This window comes from Crotalus tigris, unplaced genomic scaffold (genome assembly GCF_016545835.1).
Source record: "Crotalus tigris isolate CLP2741 ecotype Arizona unplaced genomic scaffold, ASM1654583v1 scf7180000018510.657491, whole genome shotgun sequence".
NCBI lineage: Eukaryota > Metazoa > Chordata > Lepidosauria > Squamata > Viperidae > Crotalus > Crotalus tigris.
In genome coordinates, this window is record NW_024097046.1 from 625353 (window position 1) to 649587 (window position 24235).

Genomic DNA, 24235 nt, shown 5'->3' on the forward strand with positions numbered 1-24235 from the left:
CGCTGGCGAGCCCACGGCCCGGGATCGGGCCACAGCCCACAGGTTGGGGATCCCTGTCTTGCTCTATGTATTTTTGAATGGAAATGACAAAAATGAAAACATTAAGTTTTTTTCAGTAAAAGACCATTACTTTCATTTAGTTGGGCAGAATTGGCAGGGAATATAATTAAGCACTTCTGCACAGCTGCAGAAGTTTTGGAGTCTTCTGCTGTTTCTTCAGCCTTTTATAGCTTGCCGTAGCAAATTGCATTGAGTCCTGATTTTTTTGCAGCTTCGTGGAAGGGTTTGTTTTTTCCAGTTACATAATGGGCAAAATAATAATTTTAGACTATAGTACAAAAGTCCAAATATTAAACCTTTTCAAGATTTATCATGGTACGTAAATGGTATTTACAGTGTTATATTTTTACTTTGTAGTCAAAAGAAGCTGAATGCCTATGGAGATTCTCAAGTCATCCAGGTCGTGGTTGTCCCAAAGGTGCTTTTTCAGGAGGCAACTGGACTCCCTTGTTTTTCTTTGAAGACGTTTTGCTTCTCATCCAAGAAGCTTCTTCAGCTCTGACTGGATGGTGGGAAATGGACATGGCCAAGAAGGCTCCACACACATTTGCACTACTCAGGTGACTCTGAGGACATAGGTGAACCTCCAAATGGCTTCAATGACTCTTTAAAAGAAGGCAAGTGACCAGCTGTCTGCAAGGAGTATAAATCCTTCCATTCCGCACCATCCAGTCAGAGCTGAAGAAGCTTCTTGGATGAGAAGCGAAACGTCTTCAAAGAAAAACAAGGAAGTGCAGTTGCCTCCTAAAAATGCACCTTTAGGACAAAAGAAGCTGAAGTGTTGCTAGGATTTCCCCAAACAGCTCAGATTACAGTTGGGGTAGCGGTCAAGAGATCTTATAAAATCAAACTTAATCTTAGACCACAGAAAGTTTACACAATGTACATGTCTGCAAACAACCCTTCTATAAGCCATGCAAAACCAAGATTTATGCAAATATATTCCAAAATCCTCGAGCAGCATTAGTATCCTCTTGTATATTGACCAAAGTATTATCTATTGCTGCATACATTGCATTCTAAATGCACTGCTGCTTACATTTATTGGTTTGTTTTAGTTCAGTGGTTCTCAACCTTTTTAATGCCGCAACCCCAACAGGTCGTAAGTCGAGGACTACTCAACTGGTCATAATTCGAGGACTACCCAACCTGTCGTAAGTCGAGGACTTTCCCTGCCCGGGAGCGCTGCGCATGCGTGGTGCCGTCCCCTGCGCCGGCCGAGGCGTAGTTGGCAAGGGGCAGCGATGGCACAGGGCGACCACCGGCTGGGCCACCAGCTGGCCCAGCCCAAGGGAGGTAAGGCACCCTCCGGGCCCCACCGTGCCAGCATCCCTCCCTGCGCCCGCCGGCCTCCCACCTCCCACCCCTGGCCCTCTTACATTTTTAGTAGTTGCTCAGCAGGAAGCTTCCAGACAGCTCGCCTTCGCTGCAGACAACTTGCAGCACCGTTTGCAGACTGGGGCTTTTGGCGGGCTCAGCAGGGCAGAGACAGCCTGGACAATTCCTATTGGCTTTTGAAAGCCAATAGAATTAGACTCTATTCAAGAGAGTCTATTCTATTGGCTTTCAAAAGCCAATAGAATAAAAGGGAGTAGCACAGCTAAGGAAAAGGGGGGAAAAAATGGCGGACTGCGTTGTTTGGCGACCCCCATGAAATGGTCGTTCGACCCCAAATGGGGTCGCGACCCACAGGTTGAGAACCGCTGTTTTAGTTTATTTAAATTTAAATAGCACAAAAAACTACCAGCACAAATCATGAGTAAAATGGCTGTGATTATCTTGCCTTGTACATACAGGAAGACGTGATTCTAGATGCCTGTCATTTAGTTTGTTCTAAAGTGGGAAATCACACCATCAAGCAACATATCCGTACATAATATTTTGTTTTATTACAAGGTAGAATATACAGCAGTAAAATATACAGTAGTAAAATATACAGCAGTAAAAACTAGCACTATACCTATCAGATATATACATACATCCCTTTAATCATATATACAATCTGCCATTGTAGATTGTGCTAAGAAAAAAGGATCCTCAAATTCTGAATACTAATTTACATTAAAAGACTTAATGTTAGTCTCCATTTTTTTTAAAATTAAAAACTGGAAAAGGTGCTAGGATTTTCACAACATTGCTTACAGAGGGGGGTAGCAATCGAGAGAATGCCTAGTCCTCTAGGAGGGGGATGGGCACTTTCTAAATACGATAAATAAATAACTGAACTTTGAATGTCACAAGACCCCCACCAGAGGTCTGCATAATATACACATTTGCAAAAAAAAAAAAAAAAGTCACTTCCATACCCAAAGCAATGCTTGCTTGCTTGCTTTATTCAACAGATTATTTTCACTTTGCCTGAATCTCAGTCGACATTATCATCCATCAAGTGGGCACAGCTGACTTGACAAAGGCTGTATAGCAGTCTGGTGAGCAAGCTGAAAATTGATAAGGAAGCCTTAATCCATAAATGTTTCTATAAATGAGGATAAAACGAAAGCCTTTTCCATACAAGGGTCCCATGCAGCAGTCACAGCCTGTAAAGCTGAAGGGGGAAGAAAGTAGGTCAGTGTCACATAACTAGGGAGAACAAATTGAAGCCGATCCTTTAAACTCACTACTGAAAGTTTATGGCAGATGGGAGATTTGAACTCAAAAGTGTGCTGGCATTCCTACTTGTGTATCAGTTTCAAAGGGCAGCTAAGTCCAGAGCATATTGGAATAAACAACTCTAGACACCTTCCTGGTTAGGCTGTAGAACATCTCCAAACTTTCTTAACCAAGTACAGTTATTTACTTTTGTAAGGTTTATAATATTGCAGTGCTTTATCCTCTTTAGCAGGGTGTAATACTTCCATTAATATTACTATGCTTTTTACCCTCTACCCTCTTTAACGGGTGCAGCTTTCTTTGCTTGGTGTTTCCACAAAGCAGGAAGATTTAGCAAACATGTATTACATTCCTATCTGCCATTTAGAAGTGAAAAGGTCACTAGGAATCAAACCGGAACAAGAAGGTATGGCACCTGTCATTTATGGTTAATACTGAAGCAGAACCTGTTTGGAATCAAGTACTACACAAATATTATGCTAAGAAAGTATGAACTCACAGATGAGCTAAGAATTTTAGGTGCCAAATGCATCCCCAAAATTGGGTTTTGGATGGGTTTATCTGTGTGAATATACAGTAATATTTTTTTTAAGTACCCATATACAGTGTGCTTATATTTTTCTATATAAGCCCATCTGCGGATAAGCTAATCTTTGAAATTTTATTCAAAATACCATAAAAACTGCAGATCAGCTTATCCATGGGCAGCACATTTTTGGTTAAAAAAATCGAAGGTCAGCTTATTTCTGGATGGGCTTACACAGGGCTTATACACAAATATATACAGTAAATATATGGAGATGGAACCTGCTCAAAAGAATGTTCTAAGTGTGACATATAAATCTGTAGCAGAAAGAGAAGAACTCTATCAAGGACTGTTAAAATATCCCAATGCTTTCATATTAGGTTTCAGAAGAAGGAATTGGTCTATGATTGCTTATGTTTTATGCCCAAGGAACTGCTGTGGATACACAGTTTGCAATGTTAGCATTGCACACTGAAGAGCAAGGCAGAAGGCTTCCATTTTGTCTCTTATGAAATGAACCAAAAATGAAACACCTTGGGTAATCAAATATGAATGCATACAGTCATCTGGCCCACAGACTACTTTATTAACTTCTACTAAGATTGTCTTACGAGCTAATATGCACTATGAAACATATTGGATATTGTATCTTTAAAGTATGCAAAAATAAAATCTGAAAATGAGAAGTGAAAGTTATAATGACCTGAGATCAATAATTCAAGTCGTGCCTTCTGATGATAAATAAAATCATGCATTCTAATTTGATGCATTTTTATTTCAATTACAGTGTCAAACTGGAACTGGGGAGTCTAAGAGTCATTTCTTTTGTTCATTGAAAAAAATGTATTTTCTAGTCTTATTTAGGAACAAGTCCAATTGGATTCAATAGGTCTAACTTCTGACAGGTTCACATAACAAGCTTGTTCACATAACAATAGAATTTGACTGACTGGTGTTAGCATGTTGCATAAATCCAGCTATTTTTGTTTATGAATCTAGCCAATTCTGCTTTACGCAATAAACCGTGACTAAACTTGGACTAAATATGATGTGAGAGTCCATTCACAGGAATGCAATCTGAGTGGCTTTGGAGTGGCAAGATAGAATATAAATAAAAATTGTTATGATTGGTGCTGTTAGTTATCAGGGTGACTATGAAGAGAAAAAAATTGGTAGAGAAAACCATGTGGTAGAGGAAAAGTGGAAATAAAAATGAATGACATGAAAGCATGCCTGCATTTCAAACATACATAGTCATTAAGTCACTCCTATTTATTATTTTTTTCACTAGACCAATTTAAGACATTCTTATTATACTGTGTTTGCTTTACCCATTTGTTAAACCCTTACATTACCTCAGCCTTATTCAATAAACCATGATTTAAATAGGTGTGTGTCCATAGTCCATGACTTTAGGTATTATAGTTTATTGAGTTATAGCAAATGGCTGTCAATGTGGCTGCACCCTCTTCAGAACCTGGTCCTTGCTCGTTTTGGCACAGACTGGTGGTTACCTACTAGACTTTTTTTTTTTTGGCCCTGTAATTATTGGTGAGCTTCTTCATTGTCCCCTTTTTGCACTCAACAGAGCCCTTGCATTGATGGCACCTTACTTACTTGCTTATGATATTGTGAATCTCCTCTGGTAAATGATGATATATTTTCCACAGCTGGTGCTTAACGAAGCACAGGGCAGCCATGTCCGTAAGTCGCTGAGGTTGCATCAGGAAAGTCTCATTCCAGAAACAGGCATGCAAGAAGTTGTTTTCCACCAGCAGGCGGCTCAGCTGAAGTTTCAGAATCCCACAAGGCAAGGAGTAAAGCAGATTTCCTTCCACATTCAGGTAGGTGAGGTTTCTGAGAATTTAGAAAACGACACTCCACCGTTTATACATTCATCACATCTATTTGGGGCGTAGTTCTCTTGGGTGCCGAAGTAAGGGAGAACAAAATTATCTTGGCATGGAATTTTTACAGGCAACTGGGAGTTGGCAGAGCCCTTCCTTTCAGCCCACACCAAGGAGCAACTGTTGCTACCTCCACTACTAGATGGCTTCCCTCCATACAAAGACAGGAAGTTAAAACTCTCTGTATGACTTTTCTCCTCACACTGTCAAGACGGTGTACAGGAGAAAGTAATCTCTGCCTTTTACCACATTAAATCTATGAATTTCTCTGTCACCAGACACAGTTGACAAGGGCTAGGAAAAGCTACTCGCAACACTCATCGGGTCCCATCACAGATGGATAGCTTCTTCCCTACACAATGAAATGAAGGAAGATTGATTAATTGGTTATATGCCATCAAGCCATCATTAAGTCCTAGAGACCATCTAAATTTTCTCCATGATGATCTATTCTTAACCTTTCTTTCAGATGGAAGATCTTTCAGGTCGTCCATCAGTGAAAATGGAGAAGGTGGAAGTGAAAAGGGGAGAGACAAATCAGAGTATGTTTCAATCTAGAGATGTATGATTCCTGTCCTACTGTTTGCCAACCCTTTTTGCCTCCTTTAATTCAGTTTTTTTTTCAGGCTTGGCAACTTTGAGACATATGGTTTTCGGCTTCCAGAATTCCTCAGTCAGTGTGCTGGCCGGGGAATGCTGGGAGTTGAAGTTCAGACATTTTAAAGTTATCAAGTCTGAAATACACTACTTTAATTCTTAAGTGAATTATGAGAGAGTTTAACAGAGTTTCTGTTAAAAATAGAACATTTTGTCAAATTAAAAAAAAAGCCTCAGCGTCAGTGAATGCTTTTCTTAATCTACCAGAATGCTCTATTTTAACAGCAGCCTGTGGAAAAAGTAACATGGTCCCAGGGACACTATAGTCATAAATAGCTCAAAATAGTATCATTAACCCTAAGCAGAGTCCTGTGTCCCTTTGGCACAGTATTAGTCTTTTTTGAGAGGACATATAGGGAGAGAAAAGCTCCAGTTAGTAGGCTTCCCACATTTAAGGCAATTCAAGAAAACCAATGGATCTTACTTATAAAATGGGGGAAATACTTACATGTCATAGTTGCCAAATTACAGATCTCAGCTTGTCCAACTATCACCTGTGCTGGTTGGGCCTGCTGGAAATACCCCAGCAAAATCTGGAAAACGAGAAAAACCCTCCTCTTGTCAAAACAGGAAAATCAATACATTACCTGAGATTTTGTATTTCATTAGGGATATATTCGAGTTCATTGTAGGAAACGTCAAGACTCTGAAGATTTGGCAGGATAAACAGCCTATAAAAACAGAAAGCTTTCCTGTCACTAGTAATCTTTGAAAAGCAGTTTGCCAGAGGAAAAATCTTTTCAATCCTGTAGCCCCTTAAACACAGTTTGGTTATTCTGATATTGAGCTTCCCCCTGCTAATGATACCTCTTGTGTGAATAGATGTATTTATTGGGGCGTGGTTTTTTTCTTTTCATTGTACAATTAGATGCCCAGAGTCGCTAAGTCACATGGTCTCTACATTGAATAAACATTTGTGGGCCATATCATGTCATCACCCAGGTCTTTTTTTGAAGCTATCATAAGGTTCCTAACTGTTTATAAAGCAAAAATGTACTATAGTCAGCTTGCCTCACCCAGCCTGTTGCTTTATTCTGGAATTCATTCCTGTTCTGGCCAAAGAATATTTGCAGCAAGTAGAGATGGGATATAAGATCCATCTTTCCACCTCAGCATACTTTCTCTAAAGTCAAGAATTGAAAATCTTACCTTTCTATGGATTTCTAAAATGCCTTTTTTTAAAAGTAAATTTACAGCCTTTATATTGATGTATTGAAAACTAAGAAAACAACTTCTATTAGGGCTTAAGTTTTTAATGGAACTGAGGCTCTATGCTTCAGGTCTTGCTCCAATTGTACAAATATAATTTCCTTTTTCTGCCAGAACCCAATTCTGCCAGCTTCATCTGCATCCCATGAGATAGACAGGCTTAAGTCGAAGCTGTGGTGATGAACCCTAGTCAAAGCAGCTAGGCTTTTTTTTAATTGATTGATGATACAATAACTTACAAGAAGCCTGTGCCTCCTTGCCCCCCCTTTCCCCCCATGACTTGAAAGCTTCTCTTCCATATAACTCTATTAATTAAAATTACTACACACTCAAGTGGGAGAGAAGTCAGCAAGTTGAAGGACATCGTCAAGAATTTAAGATTCCTCATATCAGAGATCTCCCCTGGGATGGATTTGATGGGGTTATTTCGGAGCTTTAGCACTTGTAAATATTTAAGATGAAACACCTGTAAAAGACAAATTGTGTGTAATGGGTTAGAAACTGCTGCAAAGGCAGTATTTTAAAAAAATTGTTGGGAAGTCTGGTTTTGTCATTGATGGGAATCCTTGTTTTCATTTTACCTTCCAGCACTTGAATTTAAGACTATGATTACACTACTTTTCTCTTCCTCCTGATGTTTTTTTCATAGATAGAGGCTTATTTCCAAGAAACTTCATTGCAAGGCAATGGTTAGGTGGGGGGAACACTGTTCTTCAACTGAGTCAGATTTCACCTCTTCTTGATGTTGTCATTAACTACAGGGACAGCTAGATGGCTGTGTTAAAGCTCTATTCAACAGGCCTTGAACTGACAGAGAATTATGATAAGAAGGGCAGCAATTAGAGCTCTTCTTGCAATTTTAATGCAGCAAAGGATTGGTAGATTGTCCCTTCTTCTATTTGTCTATCTATAGGAGTTTGTCCACCATGACTATTTCCACTAACTTCTCTTGGACTGGACTCAGTTACACCTGTACTGTAGACCTCCAAAAATGCATCAGCTATGAAAGTCAGCTAGTTTCATGTCTTTCTCCCTTCCTTTCAATGATTGCATATATTTTGCTGATTCTGATATCTCTTTGGTCTATGGCCATCATGCAGAGAGAGAGAGAGAGAGAGAGAGAGCTAGCTAGCTAGATAGATAGATAGCTAGCTAGCTAGCTAGCTAGCTAGCTAGATAGATAGATAGATAGATAGATAGATAGATAGATAGATAGATAGATAGATAGATAGATAGATAGATAGATCACTTAAGGGTTGGGGCTGAACTGAAGGCTACATCATGAGCTCATGTTATAAAAAATAAGTTGCCAGATTATGTTTCTACTGTTGTTGGACAAGGAGAGGATGACCCCGACAAATATTTTACTGTCTCCCACAGCATGGTTAGAAAAACCAGGGCTTTTTTTGTCATAGAACGCCCAGAACGGAGTTCCAGCACCTTTTTTGGATGGAATATTGTAGGGTAGGCAAGGCGGGTTGTATGACATGTGTGAGTTCTGGTACCTTTTTTTTTTTTTTACAAAAAAAACACTGAGAAAAAACATCTACTTTTCTGTGCAAAACCCTGAATGTAATACATCCCAGGAAATATATTTCTTAGTAATAATTAACCAGAACTATTTGAACTCTGGCTCCAATTACTCTCCCTTCTCAAACCAGGGCCAAGCTCATACAGCAATTTGGCTAGCTCTACAGGCAATAGGATTAATTAATAAATGGGCTACCTTGTTATATGAACACAGACAAATCAGAAAATCAATCACTCTTATTTTTGTTTCCTTGAGTCTGCTGACTCGATGGCAATAACCACATTGGTGGCCTAATGTCAGTGTTATTCACATACTGTATTTTTCTGTGTATAAGACACTATTTTTTCCTGCAAACACCCTGTTCAAAAATCAGGTGCGTCTTATACACGAAAAAATAATGGCAACCTCCACAGCCCAGGGCAAGCCTGTGTGGGTTCTTTACATGCCGCTGCCATGCCACCTGGTGCAGGAGGATATTGCTGGCCCGAGATGCTGCCTGGATGGGGAGAAAGCCAGCCTGAGATGCCGCCTGGTGCTGGAGGATCGCGCTGCCCCAAGGATGCCACCAGTCCCACTGAAGCTGCCTTCTATGACCTGTTTTTCACCGGTCCCGCAAGAGGCCCCAGGAAGCCACCTCAGTACAATGATTGACGACCAAGGGAATGGGCGGGACTAAGCCTTCAGAGCGCCATCTGATTGGAGGAAGTCGCCTCCCTTGTGTGATGGCATGGCCACTTGTTTTACTGCCACTAAAGATGTGGTTTGTTTAATATTTAAAATGTTGGTTTCTGAATTTTTGTTTAGAAAATTGGGGGTCGTCTTATACAAGGGTGCATCTTATAGACGGAAAAATACGGTAAATGAACTTGCATACCAGCATAACATCAAAAGGACTGCATAGTGAGGAATAACATAACTGTTATTTTCCTTTCGTTTCCTAATAGAGCAGGGGTGTCAAACAGCCGGCCCGCAGGCTGGTTGCAGCATATGGAGACTGCGATCCAACATTGCAAAAAAAGTCGTGATATGTCGCAACACGTCACATGATGTGGCAAGTTTGACACCCGTGTTATAGAGGTTCATAAGGCAGATAGGAATATGGCAATAATCATGATGGGAGATTATGAGACCAAGATTTAGCTGATAGGATATAATGGAAAGAGTGGGTTTTCAGAATGTTGTACATGATAAAATTACATGTCTTGGCAACAATGGAAAAGGCAGAGCAGAAAAGGAATAAACTGAAAATAAAGCCAAGGCAAAGATAGTGAGCTACTCAACAGAGTAGGTGGCAAAGTTATTGATGTATACCTTAAGAGTAATCATGGAAAGAATTGACAGGTGATGAAAAGTTTGGATAGCACAGATAAGAAATCCTGAGCAAGGATAATTATGAATCAAAGAAATAGATCATTTTTTTCTCAACCTCTTCCCTTCCAGCTTTTCTGGATATTGCCCAAGGTTCCCCAATCAATGATGATGGTGACTGGATTGAAATCTGTCTTAGAGGCAGTGGGGATAGAATGGAGCTGGCATTCAAATGTAAAGAATTGGTTATTTAAAACACTGTTTTAGGGAGGATCAGCCCTTAATATGCTCCATAAATTCACTATATGCTACAGATGGCAGGCATACAACTTTCTCTGAGCTGAGGGCCATGCTTAAGACTACATTCCCCAAATTAAAGGATGGGACCAAAACGGTTTTATAAGTTTTGTTTCATTTACATTTAAAAGTAGTTCTTCAGTCAAATTAAAATATAACAATGTTTGAAAGTATCTAGAGTTTGTTTATGCAGCTCTGGACTTCAGGTTCCCCACATACAGTTGAATGCCCTGGGCCTTTTGCCACTTCAAACAGTGAAGTGTCTTGGACCAAAACTGGATCTAAGAAAAAGGAAGCCATTGGATACAGATTTCTGACAACAAAAAGACATGGAAATTATATGAAAAAAAACCCCTGTGAGAAGCACATACTGTTGGAAAGTTATGAAATATGTGTGGAGTAGAAATATAGGTGTCAGGGAGAACAGCTAAGTGTAGCTAAGGAAGACTATCAGGCAGTATATTTTGAAAAGCATATATGTCAGAATACTATGCAGAAGGAGAAAAGATTTGAACCCAGACAGTCCTAAAAGCATAGGCCGAAAAGACTGCATGACGAGCTTAAGTTGTTTGTCTCCTGTGCAATAAAGTTAGTGCTAGAAATTATTCTCTGGATTTTAATCTTTGGCACTTGGTCTGGAATCTGGATATGGTCTACTAGTCCACAGCTCCTTACTGGTAGATTCCTCTGCTTCTTTACCTTGTCACCCACATACTAGGAAAGCAAAGGCCATTCTCTTTCCCTTGCATCGCTAGGCCTCTGAGGACATACAGTTTCTGTATGAGGAAACAATATGGAAGCACAACATTGAAAAGGACCTTAGAGGTTTTGTAGTTCTTGTTTCTGCTCAGGGCACAAGATGGCTTGCGCTCAATGACCTTTCCTCAGCCACCCGACATGGCTGGAGGCGACCAGGTTGGGAAAGCTACACTTGTACATAGTTATGCTTTATCAGAGAGCTAAGAAGATGCAGCAGTAAAGACATTAGAGTGGAACTGGAAATACCCAAGTTCAAATCTTACATCACCACTGTTGTGTCCTTCAGCAGGCTCAGAAATTTTGCAAATGGTCCCAGGCAAACCAAAAGCTGCCTGGGACCAGACTAACAGGCGCCAGCCTTGTGCGCATGCGCAAAGTGCAAAATAGCCAGATTCCTATTGGTTGTTGTTGTCTGGGTTCAGGACGCTATAAAAGGCCTGCGTGCCTTTTGCTGTTTTGCTGGTAGTAAGGAGAAGATCAATAAAAAAGCTTGTTGTTCACAATGTGCCTTCGTGTGATGCCTGAATCCCCAGTACATAAAAACCACGGTGCACACTCACTCTGAAGTAATATCATTGACAGCTCCATCTATCTCACAGAGTGAGAAAATAAAATGAGGGGGAAATTCCATATATATATACCATTTATGCTCATAGAGGAAAGCTCACATAAAAAAATATATGAAATAATTTTTCAACGTGTGGTTATGATCAATTCAAACCAAAGAATAGTAATTTCTAAACATCTAGCAAATCAGTGAGGAATATATCACAAGGGCTGTGGGTCTTTATGTAAGGTCACAGTTATGTTTATGGGTTATACAACAAAAGCTTATCTAATATACATTTTTAAAAAGCACATATTACACTTACCTCTGATGGAAAGCAATCCAAACTATTATATGACAAGTTTAGGTACAACAAAAAATCAGACAAAGGCGAGAGGTCAGGAACCTGAGAGAGAAAATGTGCCTAAAAATTATCAAGCAAAAAAAAAAAATCAAATTAATGTTTATTTTAAAACGAATAGGGATTTGTCAGAGTTTAGACTTCAAGATTTGAACATATCCATATAAAGATGCATCAACAGAAACTGTTTCTTAAACTAGATGATGGAGTTTCAGGGAATTTGCTGGTTACCAGTCCCAATGAATTTTGAGTGTGTGTTTCTTTGAGTCAGTCTTGACTCCTAGTAACTTCTTGGCAAGATTTTAGAAGTGGTTTGCCATTGTTTTCTTCCTAGGGCTGAAAAAGAGTGACTGGCTCAAGGTCACTCAGCTTGTTTCTGTGTCTAAGGTGGGCCTGGAACTCACAGTGACCCAGTTTCTAATCTGGTACCTTAACCACTACATCAAACTTGCTTTGTACTAAAGCTAAATATATGGGAGATCTAGAATTATAATCACCTCCCACCCCTCTTTTGTTTAACAGCCCATTGATATTATAATATTCTAAACAATAAAATGTTTAGAAACAATAAATATTAAAACAATAAAAATTATTGGAGAAAAATTATTTCATCATTTCCTTTCACTCCTAAAATTAATGAACCAGACACTAATAATAATAGGAGTATGAGTGGCGTGCATGTTTGAGAAAAAGAAAGGGATACAAATCTAATATGCGAACTCATCTATTACTTATAAAAATACAAATTTTGCGTACCTCTCTCCTGCCATGTAACGATCGCCTGGGTTTTTGCAGACCAGATACGGTCCCCCTACCATTATGGTTTTATGCTATATATAAATCGGGCCCTATGATTTGTTCAATGAATTGTGATTTGAAGGGGAAAAAAATGGTTGCCTGCCGCACACACCCCTTCTTCATGTGACCACACTGCAATATCCTGTGGTCCTGTGACTGCAATTTGCAACATTTTTTGCCAGTTTCTGGTGATTTTTTTTGTCACTTTCCAACAAAGAAATGCCCATTTGGGAGAATGGATTTACTTAATAACCATGTGTGTTTTTTAACACCAATGTGATTTACTTAACAACCACAGTGACTTGCTTTATGACTATTGTAAAAAATGGTTGTGAATTGACTGCAACAACTCTCAACCAAAATTGCAGGATCAATTGTGGTCATTAAGTGAGGAAAACCTGTAAAATGTATATGTATTATAAGTTATCTCCCACAAAACCTGCCAGATGTTTGCTTGAGGCTTAGTCCTTCTTCTGAACTAGATGGAGACTATTTTGGAACTGTAGAAGCCAGAATAGGAAACCACAATAAACCTTGGTTTTAAATTCTGGTTTCCACAAATCCAAATCCGTTAGGGACTGGAAACTACACATTATATCTCAGCAAGCCTCCACATCTGGTTAACAAGCCAAAGATGACAAGAAGGAAGTAGATAATAGCATCTATGACTGTCAACTCTTTATAATAGATAGGTGATATTTTCCCCCATGCAGTCACTTGGATGAACACTTAATTTCCACAGCTCTGTCTCATTTCTCATCTTTTCTCATCTTCTGATCTTTCCTACTATCTTCTCCTATTGATTTCTTATGATTTATCAATTGTTTGTAATTTATGATTAGTGATTATTATGACCTGTGACATTACTTGCTGTTTATATGCATACTGTGAGCTTATGCACTGGAGACAAATTACTTGTGTGCTTAGCCAATAACTATTCTATTCTATTCTATTCTATTCTATTCTATTCTATTCTATTCTATTCTATTCTATTCTATTCTATTCTATTTCATTCCATTCCACTCTATGATAGATAGATAGATAGATAGATAGATAGATAGATAGATAGATAGATAGATAGATAGATAATCATCTTTACTATGGCTTATTGTGTTATGTAAATAAAGCCGTTGTGTTATACATGACAGTGTTGATTTTTTAATGAGAGAGTCCAAAGTTCAATCTTTGCTCATCTGTTAAGATCAGAGGGTGATTCTGTGCAGCCTAACTTTCCATGAAGATTTTTGAGATGATAAATGGAAATTTCATCAGAAAACATTACTTTGTGTCTTGTGAAAATGGGCAGAGAAAGGGTAATAGGATTATATTGTATAAAAATTAACATATGGCCTTACAAAATAGAGTATTTATTTATTAGCCATATGCAAAATCTTTTCTATGTTTCTTCTAAACCAGCAATTCTAGACATGACCTAGTCGTTTCTGAAAAAGAAAGTGATTATGATTCCAATTATTTCCAAATCATAAAACTAGTATAGAAAATACATTTTCAAGAGAGTACACTTGGGGACTATACCTTAAGACTAAGTGCAGTTTTTCTATGCATGATGCAGAACAGAACCGCCATTTCAGCCTTGTCTGGCAATTCACTGTCCTTATCTATGGCACTTAACTCAGTCTGGTATCCAGCTCCAGAAACAAACGATTTAATAAAATGCATTTCTTCTTTTAATTCTGCAATAAACATAATAAAGGGTATTAGGCAATATATATATTAAACCAATAAATATATTAAATCAATATATTTAAATATTAAATCCCTCCAATCCATACATGAAGCAAACTGACACCCACCATGACCACGAACGCGAAGCCAAACAAGAGCAACGCAGCTCACCATCTTACATCCCCCTGCAACTAAGACTAACCCTAGCACAACAAAGCCCCCATCCAAACAGAACACTCCCCCATCCAATAGAGCACAGCCAACCCCCCATCCAATCAGAGCACAGTCAAGCCCCTAACCAATCAGAACACACCGCCACCCAATCAGAACACAGCCAAGCTCCCATCCAATCAGTTCATACCTCCACTGGCAGTTAAAAGGAAGAAACAGCTACGATCACACATTGCTCCTAGAAGCACAAAGCCGAAAACACCAGCCTGAAGATGACGAATGGAACTTCGTCGAAACGTCGCCAAGACACTTCCAATTTTACGCGGGAGAAAACCCAAATAACCAAAGACATATATATATATATATATATATATATATATATATATATATATATGTGTGTGTGTGTGTGTGTGTGTGTGTGTGTGTGTGTGTGTGTGTGTGTCTTTGGTTATTCAGGTTTTCTCCCACGTAAAATTGGAAGTGTCTTGGCGACGTTTCGACGAAGTCCCATTCGTCATCTTCAGGCTGGTGTTTTCAGCTTCGTGCTTCAAAGCCTGTTTTATATACCGTAAATGCCGGCGTATAAGGCGACTTCCGCGAGCGCTGAAATCGGCGCCAAAGACAGGGATCGTCTTATACGCCGAGTCGTCTTATACACCGGAAATACTGGTAGTTTCCGGCATATAAGACGACGTTCTAGGAATGCGGCCCGGCTATAAAGACTGGGGTCGTCTTATACGCCGGGTCGCCTTGTACGCCGGCATTTACGATATATAAAACAGGCAAGGAGAGAATACAGATATTCCTTGACTTGCAATCATTTGGATCGTTTGACGTTATGATGGTGCTAAAAAAAAAAAGTGACATATGCCCAATCTTCATACTTACAATTCTTTCAGGGTCACGTAATCAAAATACGGTCGCTTGGCAGCTGGCAAGCGTATTTACACTGGTTGCAGTATACTAGAGCCATGTGACGGCTGATTATGACCTTCCCAGCCTATTTCTGACAAGCAATGATCATGGAGGAAACTGGATTTGGTTAATGATGATGTGATTCACTTAACAGATGTGATGATTTGCTTAATAGGCAGGGCAAAAAGATTTTAAAATCAGGCACGGCTCAGTTAACAACCACATCACTTAGTGATGAGATTTCTGGGCCCAACTGAGATCATAAGTTGGAGATTACCTGTATATAAACTAAGGTTAGCATGGGCATTAGAGGTGATGTTTGAAATTTTTCCCTGTTCCCTATTGGCTTTTCAGGTTTTCAGTCCACACACGATATATTAAATAAATAAATAAATAAATATTTATTTAAAACATTTATGTATGCATCCATCTTAAAACCAATTCTGGGCAGCTTATAATCCATAAAACAGTGGTTCTCAACCTTTTTAATGCTGCGACCCCCAACCGGTCGTAAGTCGAGGACTACTCAACCGATCGTAAGTCGAGGACTACTCAACTGGTGCAGCACCGTTTGCAGAATGGGACTTTGGGCGGGCTCAGCAGGGCAGAGACAGCCTGGACAATTTCTATTGGCTTTTGAAAGCCAATAGAATTAGACTCTATTCAAGAGAGTCTATTCTATTGGCTTTCAAAAGCCAACAGAATAAAAGGGAATAGCACAGCTAAGGAAAAGGGGGAAAAACGGCAGACTGCGTTGTTTGGCGACCCCCATGAAATGGTCGTTCGACCCCAAATGGGGTCCCGACCCACAGGTTGAGAACCACTGCCATAAAACAATAAATAACTATTATAAAACAAAGAAAATTGATAAAATTAAAAAAAAAACAGAAGAAAACATGGGCATGAAACCCACAATTCTCATCTTGCTCTGACTTCCCCCTATCCCAGCACTTAGGGAAAGAGTCAGTTCTCTCCCCCAAAAAAATGAAAGGGGAGGGGCCTCTCTATCTCTGTGGGGAGAGTATTTCTTAGGGTAGGGGCTGCAATGGAAAAGATACACTACTGAGAACTCACAAGATGATAGTATTTAAGGGAAGGGCCCTGGAGCATGCCTATCCTATGTTCTTTGATGGGATGGGCAGATACCCTCAAAGAGAGGTGATCCCACAGATAATTTGGTCCTGTGCCATGTAGGGATAAGGCATAAAAAAAATGTAATGTCTTGCTCTCCCAAACTAATTTTTTCTGAATTTTTCATATTTGGAATAAGCTAATAGGATGGGTTGTTCCAACTTTGCCCTCCCATTGATATGACCGCTGTAGAAATGTACTTACGTTGAAAGAGTCATATGCTTTAAAACAAATGCTTTGCACTCAAACTAGGCTGTTTCAAACTTGGAACATTTCCAGAATACTTGGAATAATTTTGGAATGCTTTTAATCAGGTGGGAACAGATGTTTAGAAAATGAAATGATACATTTCAAACTCATAACATTTCAAAATCAAAACCTTTTTTTTTTTTGCATCCCAGTGATATAATTATTAGCTAACAGCACTGACAAGTTTCTCTTGTCAGAGGATTAATATTTGATCGTAATTGGATATTTAGTAGGGTTTGTGACAGTCATCTCAATTTGGAAGCTGCTCAGTCTGACTTCAAAAGAAAGGAGGCCTCTCTAAAGAGAGCCAAAGATTAATTTTTCCAGAATGTTGCAAGCTGGGTGAGAGCAAAGGTGAGCAGCTCTACCTGGCATATTGATCAGCTGTTCTGCAGTTAGCAGCGCCACGCAGCAGTGGCAATGGAGCCAGCAGACTGATTTTTAAATGTTTATCCCACACCACTGTCTATAATGCTGGGGAAGATAGAAAGAAACAGAGGATGACCAGCAGCAAGGTGGATGAAGTCAGTTATGGTAGCAATGGATGCATTGTTGGAAGATCTGAAGGACCAGGTTAAGGACAAGGAACCTGTTATGTCCCGAGCCTTTGCAAACGGCTCGGGCGTTTGCAGGCAGTCCCGGGCAGGTGCAAAGCTGCCCGGGACCAGACAGGCTGTCGCCAGCGCCGTGCGCATGCGCGGGTGCTGGCGCGGGAAAAGTAACCCATTTTACCCGGGAGTTGCCTATATAAGAGGCTGCGAGGCGTTTGGGCGAGGCTGAAGCCATCTTCCTGTAAGCTGAACGCTGAATAAAAGAAACTGAGAACTCCAGCTGCTTCTCGTGTCTGTTTTCCCGCCACGGACTCAACACTGGCGACGAAGGTGGGAGGCCTTGCACTACCTGGAAAGGAAAAAGTGTAAGCTTACCCAAGGAGTCCTGAGCGGCGGAAGAGGAACGGTGTTGACTCAGCAGCTGCCCGCCAATCCAGTGCGCATTCGGGGGTAGGCTGGCTGATAGACCCGTCTCCTGAAGATCCGAAGATGGCGAAAATCGGAAGGCTTGCGGAATTCGACGTCTCACATCCAGAGCGGTGGGAGTCCTACGTATCCAGAATGGAGAACTACTTCAAGGCAAACCAAGTGAGGGAAGATAGCTTGAAGGCTGCCACCCTGCTTTGCGCTTGCGGCCAAGACGCCTTCGAAATCGCAGAAAACCTTGCAGCACCTGTTCCAGTAGAGTCTGTAAGCTACGCAGACCTGAAGAAGCTGCTGAAGGACCACTTTCACCCCAAGGTGTCCGTTATCTCATGGCGCCACACCTTCGAGCAGAGGGATCAACGGTCCGGTGAGTCAGTCAAGGAATACATCGCCGCGTTACGGAAGGCCGCCAAGCCCTGCGAGTTCAAGGACCTCGAGGAACGACTGAGGGACCGATTCGTGTGCGGGTTGAGGCATCGAGAGCTACAACAGAGACTTTTCGCTAAGGAAGAATTATCCTTCCAAGACGCTTTAAGGGAAGCCACCGCGGAAGAAGCAGCAGGCGGCGCCGTCAAGAACATGCGGCCGATCAGAAGCAGTGCAGAGGGTGCGTCCGTGCACCAAGAAGACGTCCGACGAAACTCCGAGGAGGATCCGGACGAAGAAGTCGACCGTCTACACCCCGCGAAGGGAGAAAATCAGAAGGAAAGCTCTTCAGCTCCGCTCAAGTGCATCGGCTGTGGAGGTCGCCACAGGAGAACCGACTGCAAGTTCCGCTCCGCTACCTGCCGGGCATGCGGCAAACTAGGGCACATTGCAGCTGTGTGTCTGGGCCGACGAAAGGCACAACCTCAAGAAGAACGCCTGAAGGGTACCAGAGTCCCCAGCCAGAATAGGGTAGGTTTTTGCGCTTCGCGTAGAAACATCTGTAGGACAGGCACACACAAGCCCATGAAGAAAAAGCTGTCACTCAACGTGAAGCTACAAGGGGTTCCATTATCTATGGAACTAGACACAGGGTCTGCCCTTTCCATCATTTCATTGCATACATTTAGGAAGATTTGTTCCAGTAGTGGGACTAAGGCCAAGTTAAGGCCTTCTGATATTGTATTAACTGATTTTCAGAACTCAAGAGTGTGTGTTAAGGGGGAGGCCACCCTTAACGTGCAATACAAGAGTTTTGAAGGTCCACTAGACTTGTTAGTAGTAGGGGGTGAAAGAACGAGTCTCATAGGACTCGATTGGTTTGAGGCCCTGGGGATACACGTCACAGGACTCAACAGCTTACAAACACTCGACCTACAGGAAGTCTGCAAGGAATTTGCAGATGTTTTCAGCCCCCAGCTGGGCACATTCAAAGGACCACCTGTGTCCTTAAAGCTAGACCCCACTGTCACTCCCATTAGGATTAAAGCAAGAAGGGTCCCTTTTGCTTTAAAAAGTAAGATTGACACTGATTTAGACAAACTAATCCAACAAGGAATCCTAGAACCTGTTGATTCCAGCCCATGGGAGACCCCCATTGTCACGCCTCTAAAGGCAAATGGGGACATTCGCATTTGTGCTGATTACAAATGCACACTCAATAAGGCATTGCAGCAACATGCCTATCCTGTTCCTGTGGTCAGTCACATCCTGGCCTCTCTCAAGGGGGGGCGTGTTTTTGCAAAGCTTGACCTAGCTCAAGCATATCAACAGCTGCCTGTTGATGATGATGCTGCCATAGCTCAGACCATTGTGACCCACAGGGGAGCCTTTAAGGTAAAAAGGCTACAGTTTGGAGTGAATGTCGCTCCTGGGATTTTCCAAAGCGTAATGGAAAACACACTACGAGGTATACCAGGGGTCTGCCCCTACTTTGACGATGTCTTGATTGCAGGAGACTCCAAACACATTCTAGCTGAAAGGCTTAGGGCTGTCCTGTTAAGATTCAGGAAATCAGGCCTCAAGCTCAGAAAAGACAAATGCAAGATTGGGGTGCCTTCTACTGAATTTCTGGGATTCAAAATTGATGCTGCTGGGATTCATCCTGCTGAATCCAAACTAACTGCTATTTTAGAAGCACCCAGGCCAAAGTCTAAGGCCGAACTTCAGGCCTTCTTAGGCCTCCTGAATTTCTACAATTCTTTTCTTCCACATAAAGCTAGTGTAGCTGAGCCTCTTCACAGGCTACTAGACAAACAAGCTGTGTGGCTGTGGTCACAAGAACATGAGGCTTGCTTTAAAGAAGTCAAGGCCTTGCTCACTTCTAACAGTGTTCTTGCACATTTCAACGAGTCTCTCCCTGTGTGCATCGCGTGTGATGCATCCCCCTACGGGGTCGGAGCTGTCCTGAGTCACCTCAGGTCTGATGGAACTCAGGTTCCTATTGCATACTACTCCAGAACATTGTCTTCTGCCGAGCGCAACTACGCTCAGATAGACAGGGAGGCTCTGGCTGTTGTTGCTGGAATTAAAAAATTCCACGATTTTCTATATGGCAGGCATTTCACGGTCTTCACTGACCATAAGCCTATGCTGGGACTGTTTACCACACGTAAGCAGACTCCCCACATCATTTCCCCTAGAATGCTTAGGTGGTCTAATTTTTTGTCTGCATATGATTTTTCATTAATCCACAAGCCTGGGAAAGAAATGGGCCATGCTGATGGCCTCAGTAGGTTGCCTCTGCCAGTAGTAGAAGCTGACCCCGCGCCAGCTGTCAACATTCTATCAATCCAAGCCTTGCCCGAGCTTCCTCTTAGTGCAAGGGATGTTAACGCTGAAACAGGTACAGATCACACACTTTCAAGCGTCGCTCCTGGGTCCTGTCCGGGTGGCCTGAGCACTGCCATAGTCCTGAGTTTCAGAGTTTCTGGTCCAAAAGGAACGAATTGTCCCTTTCTCAGTGTTGTTTGCTTTGGGGAAACAGAGTTGTCATTCCCACCTCAATGAGGACTAGGGTCTTAGAATCCCTCCACGAGGGTCATCCTGGCATTGTTCGCATGAAGGCTCTTGCACGCAGCCACTTGTGGTGGACTGCTTTAGATAAAGATATTGAGGCTAAGGTACACGCATGCCACATGTGCCAACGATCTCGCCCAGAGATGCCCCAAGCTCCTGTGCATAAATGGGAGGAAACACAGTCCCCATGGTCTAGGGTGCACATTGACTACGCTGGGCCCTTTCAGGGCCAGTTCTTCTTTGTCCTTGTTGACAGCCATTCAAAATGGCTTGAGGTTGTGCCTGTCTCGTCCACCACCACTGCAAAGACTATTCAGGTACTGAGGGGGATTTTTGCTGCACACGGGCTGCCAGATGTCATTGTGTCTGACAACGGCCCTCAATTCACCTCCTCCGAATTCCAAGCTTTATTACAGGCAAACCTGATTCGTCATGCCACATCTGCGCCTTTTCACCCATCCACCAACGGTATGGCTGAACGCATGGTGCGCATCGCAAAGGACGCCTTGAAGTGACTCACCTACGGGGACTGGCATCACAGGTTGGCTGACTTTCTCCTTTCTTATCGCACCACACCGTCCACTTCTACAGGGAGAAGTCCAGCTGAACTTCGGTGGGGGCGCCAACTTACTACGAGACTTGACCGGTTGCATCCGGACAGACTGCCTTCATCTACCTCACCTCCTAGGGCACCTAGACGACTACTTGTGGGTGCCCCGGTTTGGGCTCGCAATTACGGGCCTGGTCATACATGGGTCCCCGCTTCTGTGTCCAGGATCACAGGTCCTCTCTCCTACGAGGTTGCCCTGGACAACGGTCGTGTCCTGCGTCGGCACATCGACCAACTCCGCTCTAGGCGGGACTTTTCTGCTGAAACTCCTGGGTCTTTTCCAGGGGGGGAGGGGGACCCTTTGGAGCAAAGGGAAGGGCAAGAGCTACTGCCCATCGCCACTGAGGGAGCCACAAACGGCTCGTCCCAAGATTCTGCAATTGCTCCGAAAAGGAAGTCTTGGAGCTTACCCACACAACAGGCACTCACGCCTACTCCAGCCAGGGAGTTACCCCGGGGGCATACTCACTTTCCACACACAGCACACAGCACTCCAGCAACGGAGGATAACCGGGGGCATCCCAACAAATCATTCCCCGCAAGAGAGCTGGCACACAATGCCCAAGGTTGGCCTGACCTTACCCCAAATCCTACAGGGGGTCAAACATACACAGAGCTAGTCGAGGACCCAAGTCCCGACTACAACACCCCTAGCACAAATCAGGGGACACCTGAGTTTTGGGAGAGTACAGAAACCCACACGAGCCCAAACACAGAATGGGGTTCAGGGAATAGACAGCCTCCTGACAGGTCTTTGACTGACCTAGGGGGTTCTACAGAGACGCCCAGCAGTGGCTATCACTTCAAGGGGCCTGAGGGGCTACAGCTAGGTAGGACAACCAGGTCACAAAGCAACAGACGCCCTGGCCTGACGAGCCCGGTGGGCAAGCAAGCAGGCCAGGCATCGGGGCACAGTCCTTGGAAGACACCAGGGCACAGTAGAGAGAACAGGCTCACGCCTCCCTCCAGTCAGGGGACTTATGCCAGTAACCCAGAGCTAAGAAGGTCACAGAGAGCAAAGAAATCTCCTAAGTACCTAGAAGATTACATAACATTGTTGGCAAGACAAAAGCCAGTAAACAGGGGGAACACTGGGGAGCAAATTGTCGTGTAAAATAAATGTTGTATGTTGATAGTAGTTTTAGCCCGGGGGAAAGGGGTGTTATGTCCCGAGCCTTGCAAACGGCTCGGGCGTTGCAGGCAGTCCCGGGCAGGTGCAAAGCTGCCCGGGACCAGACAGGCTGTCGCCAGCGCCGTGCGCATGCGCGGGTGCTGGCGCGGGAAAAGTAACCCATTTACCCGGGAGTTGCCTATATAAGAGGCTGTGAGGCGTTTGGGCTGAGCTGAAGCCATCTTCCTGTAAGCTGAACGCTGAATAAAAGAACCTGAGAACTCCAGCTGTTTCTCGTGTCTGTTTTCCCGCCAAGGACGCAACAATTATATGTTCAGGATAAAAAAAAACCTATGGAATTTAGGATAAGACCTTACCATTCTAATTTCATGTCCATAATTTGTATTTATCTATGAAAGCAAGTAGTGTTCCAGAAAGAATTTGCAAAGATGTGGAGTGATAAGCCTGCTTTATTCATAGATATGCCAAGGTAAAATATAATTTCTTGCCCAAAATTTTAGGTGACAGCACATGGGTCTGCAGGATGCTGTAAGGTTTTATTAATTTTGTTTTAACGTTTGCACCATGCAGAAGATGAATTAGCTTCTGGTCATCTATACATTTATTCAAATATTCAATTTGATCAGGGTTGCCTATACTTTCGTATACAGATGTAAATCATTTTAAACTTTTTATATGGTCTTATGTTTTCTTAAGAAATCCAGAAACTTTTGTGGATATGTTGCAATAAACATGAATCTCTCTCTCTCTCTCTCTCTCTCTCTCTCTCTCTCACACACACACACACACACACAGAGAGAGAGAGAGAGAGAGGGAGGGAGAGACTTATCTATGAGAAATAATATTGTGATAGGTAGCATACCTTGTGTCTGTTTGCCAGTGTCTCTATCATCTATTGCTTTATGTGGCCATTTGAGATTCTTCATCGGCTGTAACTTTGCAATTTTAATCCAAGACCAAGTCCTATCTAAATTAATACAATATATTAATAGAATAATTTGAGTTTACATCACAACTTATTCAACATGTGTTCTTAGACATCAGTTGACTTGACCTCTTTCCGGGTTTTGCAGGAAATAACAGTTTTTTAGGTAGTCGTTATAACAAACAAATCCAAAGATCTTATGGTTTGGAAACCTCTAAACTTATATTTTTTGTTGTTTTTAATGTTACCTATATTAGCAACAATCCTAATGACTAGTGAGCTTCTCAGAGCAATATACAATCTGTATTAAAAATAGCAAAGCTTGTTTTTGTCCATGTTTTTTTAATCTGTCTAATAAAAGAGAATAAAAATAATGAATGCCATTAAAACAGGCATGGATCCAAATTTAATAGAACTGAGAATCATATGTATAACCATGTTCAAATCTAATCCATAATACAGTACTGTACATAGTGTCTTGAACAGTCGACACAATAAAAATTCCAAGAACCAGACTCTGAAAATGGTACTAGGACAGTCATTATGTCTCTCCTCTCAAAAATATGAGAACTATACATTTTTCTCCAGAACTTTGGATGATAAATAGAACAGATCCTCATTGTTATCTCTTACCATTTATTTCATCCATCAATTGATTCTTTTGCATAGATCTGTTTAAATATAACATGGAAAAACAGGGGATCTTTGATAAAGTAATTAAGACACTACTTTTTGTATACTTACATTGTAAGCGAGAGGTTTCAGGACAAAAATATCTCTTACATTAACAACCAACAGTTGCCTTTTTTTAAGGGTTAGCACAAGACTACATACCATTAAATCACAGAAAGTGGGGAAAATGAATGCTGCAATTAAATCACTTCGGGTATAAAAAATATCTCCATGTAGGGAGAAGAAAACCAACT

At 41.9% G+C, this 24235-nt stretch overlaps 1 protein-coding gene across 1 annotated transcript; it reads right to left on the reverse strand.

Annotated features, from left to right (window-relative positions):
- Positions 1-1717: 1717 nt before the first annotated feature.
- Positions 1718-23310, reverse strand: LRRC63 (leucine rich repeat containing 63). The gene is made up of 7 exons (XM_039353316.1): positions 23247-23310; positions 14107-14264; positions 11737-11817; positions 7299-7435; positions 6348-6431; positions 4814-5053; positions 1718-2605 (listed from the first exon to the last, which is right to left on the reverse strand). The coding sequence occupies exons 1-7, from the start codon at positions 23308-23310 to the stop codon at positions 2446-2448; spliced, it is 924 nt and encodes a 307-aa protein (XP_039209250.1). The 3' UTR covers positions 1718-2445.
- Between the last annotated feature and the right edge of the window lie 925 nt (positions 23311-24235).